Source organism: Cyprinodon variegatus, unplaced genomic scaffold, assembly GCF_000732505.1.
Source record: "Cyprinodon variegatus isolate N-32 unplaced genomic scaffold, C_variegatus-1.0 Scaffold502, whole genome shotgun sequence".
Taxonomy (NCBI): domain Eukaryota; kingdom Metazoa; phylum Chordata; class Actinopteri; order Cyprinodontiformes; family Cyprinodontidae; genus Cyprinodon; species Cyprinodon variegatus.
The window spans coordinates 101,518-108,352 of record NW_015150955.1 but is presented as its reverse complement, the minus strand read 5'-3'; the positions used below and the strand labels follow the sequence as shown (position 1 = coordinate 108,352).

The following is a 6,835-nucleotide window of genomic DNA, read 5'->3' as shown; positions in this document are numbered from 1 at the left end:
CCTGCAGCAAAAGATAGAAATGCAGAAGGAGCTGGTGAGGCTGGAGAAGCTGATTGCGTTGGTCTCAGAGGTGCTTCAGGAGAAAGAAGGCAGCCCTGCCAGAGAAGGGCTGCCTTCAGAGAGCGATCAGGGCGGTAAAGACAGGGGTAAACAGGAGACTGTTTTCTCCATTTGTATTATTTGGGTTAATGAGTGGTAAACCATTTTATTTTTCTGATAGAACCTGAAATAATCAAGAAGATAACTTTTTAATGGAACTTTTTACTGACATTCATATAGAAATAAAAAATTAAAAACACCTTTTTAGCTGACTCAAAAGGTCTATTCATGGTTAAATTCAATATAAGAAGTAAAGAACTTTTAAATGTGGTATATTTCCCTTTGCTGCCATAAATTTTTAGATTTTGCTCTGAGTTGCACAGTATCTGAATTTAATTATGTCAAATCCACAGGCCCAGATGTTCCCAAACCCCTCCCGAATGATCAGGACCCAGTCCAGCCTTCAGACAGGTGAGTGCTGTGAAATAAAGGCTCTTACTTCCTTCTTGTTTGTGTTTTCTTTAGCAAAGCAGCTGTATTTCTTTGTATATTTTCAATTATTGATGGATGAAAATGATAAAACATGATAAAAAGTAAAAAAAAAAAACATAAATCATTGATATTTTTGCTTTTATTATATAAAAAAAAAAGCTAATTCAATTTGGTTATGATCAAAAAACCGAGAGTACCAACTGATTATGGCTTTATTGTTTAGAAGGAAGTGATTAGAACAACTGATAACGTCACAAAAGGATGATTATTTTGAAATGTTAACCGGTTCTTCAAGGACGTCTCAGAGGAAACATTCCTGGAGCTTGAAGTGTTGCTATTCATCTCTCACCCAAAGCGATCATGAAACATAATGGGAAGACTAAAAAGAATGCCTTCCTTTATCTGTTCAGGCTAATCGCTTTTGGGTTTTTTTCTGTTTAAAGATGATCTCATCCTACTTCCAAAACTTTAAGCTATGCTAGCTGAGAGGATCTGTTTTCTGACTGGTCCAACAGTCAGTTTTGGTCTGTCTTGTGCTCCAATTTCTTTGGACTCGTGCCTTTTTTTTTGTCAATGAACCTGTAACTGCAAGTAAATGTTTTTTTTTAAAAAGTCTGCATTTACATGTAGGTTGGTACAAATTAGTATATTTTACTGATTTGACTGTCAGATGCTCATATAAGCAGTTTTTCATTTTTGCCAAATTATGCTCACATCAGGCCGTTGAATAATGAACGGCTTTGTTGTTTGACTTATGGTGTTTAGAATAGTTAAAAATTTGGTTCCCACAATGTTGTTTTTGGCAGCTATCTTAGATTTAGTCTTAGTCTTCAGGGCCAAAACTAATATTAGTCTTAGTCGCATTTTAGTCATTACGATATGTGATAGTTTTAGTCGACTAAAACTTTAAAAGATTTCAATCTAGTTTTTGTGAGTTTTATGTTGCAAAAAAAAGTGAACCTTTAAAATTTCAAATTAGAATCTGATTCTTTATCAGACTGACAGCTCTTGCCTAGATACTACAATAGCTGGGTATAGAATGCTACCGTGCAGTTCATTATTGCTGTTGGGCAGAAAACTTTGATTTATAGAATTCAGACTGTTACCACTGCTCAGGCGTCAAAGTAGATTTAAATTCACAGGGTTTTAATATGAAAAAATACAAAGTGAACCTACATAATCGCCTTGTAGTGCCACGACAATCCAGACCTAAACTGATTGACTCTAACTAAAATGTTTCAATGACAATACAAGGAAACATTTACGTCACATTTGAATAGATAGAAACGAGAACTATGAGAGAAATATTCAAATATCAACGTACCTTTTCACCTGGGTCTTTATCCAAAGATAAACGGAAAGCATTGAAATACTTTCTTTGGACATAACTTAGGGATTCCTTTTGGTATAAATTAAAGAATGTTTTATATCACCTCTCGTGAGCTGGAATAAATAAAATATTGATCTTTAGACAAAGGGATTTTATACGCTTGGAAGAGGATGATCAGCCACATAGTTTATTAAGTAGGGAGAGCAGGAAGGACCATTCTGGGCTATTTTCTCCCCTGCCGTTGCTACCGTGATTCATTTGTGGTCATGCAGACATGCAGCGCTGCATGCCAGGTGGGCTGCATGACCAAACTAGATGCAGCAGCACGGCTGATTCTCCTTAACTAGTTTAACAGATTACAGCACAATGATGCATTTTAAAAGTCTGACTGACTACCCGGTAATTTTTTATTTACTCGCGTCTCATTGACAAAAACTCAAACTCATGACTTGTCATGTGTTCGTCATCAAAGATCCACGTTTGTCGCTTCAGTTTTTGTCATTTTTATGAAAAAAAGGAGCCTCAACGAAATTATTTCATAATCATTGAACAAAACGAGACTGGTTCCCCACTTATTACTTCTTAATGCCAATCATAATTGCAGTCTCATCCATCCCCTGCAGGATTTCTGCAGGACTAGGCGACTATAATGGCTGTATAAAAAAAGCAGATTTTTGTGCCACTTTTGGACCACTTTTCTGTCAGAGTCCATCAGATTTGTAATAAATGAAACTCAAAGATTGGATCAGGTCATACAATTCTGTCTTCTGTTGTGCAGAATAATGAAAAAAAAAGATAAAATGGGCTATTTATTGAAATCTAGTTCTGATAAATGTCTTACAGACTAAAACGAGCTTTAAATGCCAAATATGTAGAAAAAACGGGGGTATCAAAAACCCCAATTAAAACAGAAAAATAAGTATTCAGAAATCACGAGGAAAAATTGTTCTTGAGTGTCTTCAAAGAAAACAGGAGTTGCAGAAAAACAAGCAGTTCAAGTATTTATTTTTAATTTTTTTTGAAGAATTGCTTTAGATTATTCCAGCTCTTCTGCATTATAAGCTTGAATCCCTTCAGCAAAAGGAAAGTATATGATTTCCAAAATATCTACAAGACAAGTAACACTTCTGTGAGAAATAAGAGCAGACAGGCATTTGTCAGTTTGATTGATTGCTCTGCTAAACAGACATCTGCCTTCATGGAGGCTTAATGTCAATATGCAGCTTTTTAATTTATAGTCATATTTAAGTAGATTAGATATGCACAGTGCTTTTTTTATTCTCAGATAATTATATTATTGCTAACAGATGTCAAATGTAAATGTATCATGGTGTAGCATTAATGAGCGGTACAATAACTGAAGCATGCGGCTCTTAATTGGTGTGGATGTTGCATCTGAATGAAGAAGTTAGTGTTTCCTTGTATCGTTAAAGGACAGACTGTTTGTCTCACTAATGAACTCTGATTCTGCTTATACTGTGAGATTAAAAAAAGGGATTACCGGCAGCCTCTGATGTCATTTAAAGCACTTAGACGGGAACTTGCGTTGCTAAAATAATTTATCTTTGCCGTCTGAGTGCGTCCCTCCAGCTTCTAAATACCAGCCAGAGGGAGATTGAAAAGATGGCAGGAAAGGGCTTTGTTCTGAAGATTTGAAATTGGAGTCACAAATCCTAGGAGTGCAGCGGGGAAATTAGAAAAAAGTTGGCACTTCTTTTGGGGTTTTTAATTTTTATGCGGGGAATTTAAAAGCAGGCTTGCTGCTAGTTTTCATTCTTCTGAGGTCTTTCAGGCAAGACATTGTCAGTTTCTTCCCAATTTTAATCATAGCACAGCTTATCAGTGATTACTAAGAGGAGGTGTTATTACATTCAATGTTCTGTCTCTGTCAAGGTCTGATTTGAAATTGCAATCATTATTCGGGTCTGATTTTAGGGAAATCGTTAATCAAATAAAAATGATGTAGCTTCCTTGATGAAGCAGCAGGGTCAACCATTTTCTATGTAATCTGGTGCCTGTTAGAGGCTTCAACAAGATAAGCATTAAGGTAATTTACAAAGGGAGTTGGTTTGTAAAATGTCTATTTTAGTTGCTTGCCATCAATCAATTTAGGGTTTTTTATGTTTTATTAGAATTTCTTTAATTTTAAAAGTTTTAAGGGAAGCCATCAAAGAGCAAAGATGTTTTGTTGGGGTTTCCAAAAATGGGAATCGTTGCAAACAATAGTAACCACCAACAGAAAGTGGAAATGGAAAAGTCTTCAGGGTTAATTTTAGTGCATCGAACAAATATTTATATGAAACTGTATCTAATGAGGAAAAGGAAGTGTGAAGAAATGCTGTCAGAGGACATCAGCTTGGACAAACCGCCACCACACACAGAAAAATAAAAGCGCTCTGAGTGAAACCTTGTTTCTTATACTGAATTGAAAAATGCATTTATAACACTGAAATTGCTCCTTTATTAATATAGATGTAGTTTTGGTCCCATTCTGACCAGTCATTGCTGTAAATTATATTTGAAAATACCAGGGCTCCCATTTCTTAGATCAGTTGTGTCATTATGTAACCATTCATTAGCAAGCTATGTGGTTGAGTTTGCCTCAGCTTTTTACACATTACCAGACATGTTGTCCCTGATGCAGGTGTAACTGCTCGCCAGTAATGCAACTGTCAAAACTTTTATTTGTGGAATCTTTTCCAAACCAGCAAAACCAGGTTCTTAGTCTATGTTTTCTCACGTCATCTGGCTTTAAAATAGTCATTCTAGGCTAGTATTCATGATGTTTAGAAGGGAAATAAAAAATTTAGTGTAGAATCAGTTTGCAGCTATATTCCAATGCTCTTAGACATTAAAGAAAGACTTTTTAGTTATTTTTTTTTGTTTGTTTAGCTATTTACATGAGTAATGGATGGTGGTTAGATGTTTTGTACTTATTGATGACACAAACTATAAAAACAACAGCAAGGAGTTTGTTTCATTCTGAGGACCTTCGTCACAAACAACCCAACTTGGCTTTAACTCCAAGTTTCCTTGTTGCTCGACTTTGCTTTTTTTTCTTAATATAAAACCAATATTTTAATTGTTTTTTTAAATACATTTTTGGGCAGCTAGGTGTTTTTATTGTTTTTTTCCTTTAAAATATGAACATGTCTGGCGTTTACACAGACTCTTCTGATCAGAGTTATGTCTGGCTCTATAGAACGATAGACGTGTGTGTGATATAAGGAAAACTTGTGCTTTGTGCATTTTTTGTCCAAGTAATAAATCTCCATTAAATTTCCTCCAAATGAGTTCAACAGGTGTTAAATTTATAAATGAAATGATCACAAGTCAAAGATTTTAATCTCAGCAAAATAATATAATCTGCATCCTTGCAGCTGAATGTCAGTGCTGGGTGTGCAGTTCTGCTTTATTTGCCATAAAGCCAGAATGTTATTGCACATAAAAGGCCACATGTAGTTTTATAATTGATTTCATAAATTATCCTTGCTGCCCCACACAATGCATCCTGAATGTTATATTAAATCCCTACTGCCGTGTCATCAGTCATTTGACATATTTCAATCGGTGCACAAGGGTCCAAAATCTAGGAGAGAAAAACCTGACCTGACTCATTCCTTTTTTAGCTGAGGAAGGAAAAATGTATCAAGGCAAGGTTTAAAAAGCAAAGTACCTGAACTGTGAGACAAGTTTTTTTACTCACCTGCTATAAATCGTGTTTGTTAGTGCCCTTTTTTTGTTTATTTTTATAAATTTCTTTTTTGCAGGGAGGATGTTTTAGATGCAGAAACAAGATCCTCAGATGATAAAGTAGTGGCAAAGCAGGGCAGCGTTTCAGAGAGCGGTAAGGCTATTTATGTAACACACAGTATGATTTGTTGTACATTAGATATACCTCTATTACTTCAGTCTGCATATTTCAGTATTTAGTTGATGTGGCATATTCTTTGTTGATGTGAGCCAAGATGCATCTATATTTTATAAGATGCATTCTTAATACTAAATTTGTGCTTTTTTATTTTTTCTAGCCACTAATTATTCCTTCTTTTCTTTATTTTCTTTGAAGCTGTAAACGAATCATCTTGTGCGGCATTGCCAGTAAAAGGCACAAAGATCCCGAGTTCGACTCCTGCAACCAAAACGGTCATAAACCGTGATTCACCGCCAGATGGTCAAGAAGACAAAGAAAACAACAGTCCTCCGAAAGACCGACCTAAACCTAAACTTGTCCTGGTGACGTCTGGATTGGGCCCCAATGAGCAGGTGGCTTTTGGTGCTTTCAGTCAGCTCAGGTGTTCTTTTATATAGAAGAAGACTTAATCTCATGTGATATTTATGTTTCCAGATAATGGTGAAAAAGTTTGCCAAGAGACTCGGCGGTCACGTCGTTCCACAGGTCACGCCAGAGGTCACCCACGTTATAATGCGCACAGGTAAGACTGCGTTTTAGGTTAATGTTATGTTGATGCATACATGTATGCATCAATCAAACTTTTGTTTTCTATGCGTATACTCTTGCACATCTGAAGTGTGATTTCTTGTTTGTTTCTCTTTAATAGATGACCAGCTGGTATGTGAGCGCACTCTGAAATATTTCCTTGGAATCGCGGGCAGAAAGTGGGTGGTCAGCTTCCTCTGTAAGTGGGACTTTACTTGTTGGGAATGATTATAGTGAATATTTTAGATTACGGTATTTCCCGGACTATAAGTTGCTACTGTTTTCCCATGCTTTGAACCATGCCGCTTATAAGGAGGTGAGGCTTTTCTGTGGATTTTTCTTAACCGCCAGAGGGGTAACTTATGACTGAGTATAAGGGCCAGGCTAGAGATCTTTCTCTTTTCTTCTATTTTGAGAATAAAGTCGTAGCATTACGAGGGTAAAGTCGCAGCATTACGAGGGTAAAGTCGCAGCATTACGAGGGTAAAGTCGCAGCATTACGAGGGTAAAGTCGCAGCATTACGAGGGTAAAG

The 6,835-nt window shown here is 36.3% G+C and overlaps 1 protein-coding gene across 3 annotated transcripts in view; it reads left to right on the top strand.

Annotated features, from left to right (window-relative positions):
* Window positions 1-6,835, top strand: part of brca1 (breast cancer 1) — a 33,141-nt gene that overhangs the window by 8,205 nt on the left and 18,101 nt on the right. For all 3 annotated transcript variants that reach the window (XM_015390507.1, XM_015390508.1, XM_015390506.1), the window contains exons 10-15: window positions 8-146; window positions 453-510; window positions 5,632-5,708; window positions 5,931-6,127; window positions 6,210-6,297; window positions 6,424-6,501. In XM_015390507.1, coding sequence (XP_015245993.1) covers window positions 8-146; window positions 453-510; window positions 5,632-5,708; window positions 5,931-6,127; window positions 6,210-6,297; window positions 6,424-6,501 — 637 coding nt within the window. The remainder of the gene's footprint in view (window positions 1-7; window positions 147-452; window positions 511-5,631; window positions 5,709-5,930; window positions 6,128-6,209; window positions 6,298-6,423; window positions 6,502-6,835) is intronic.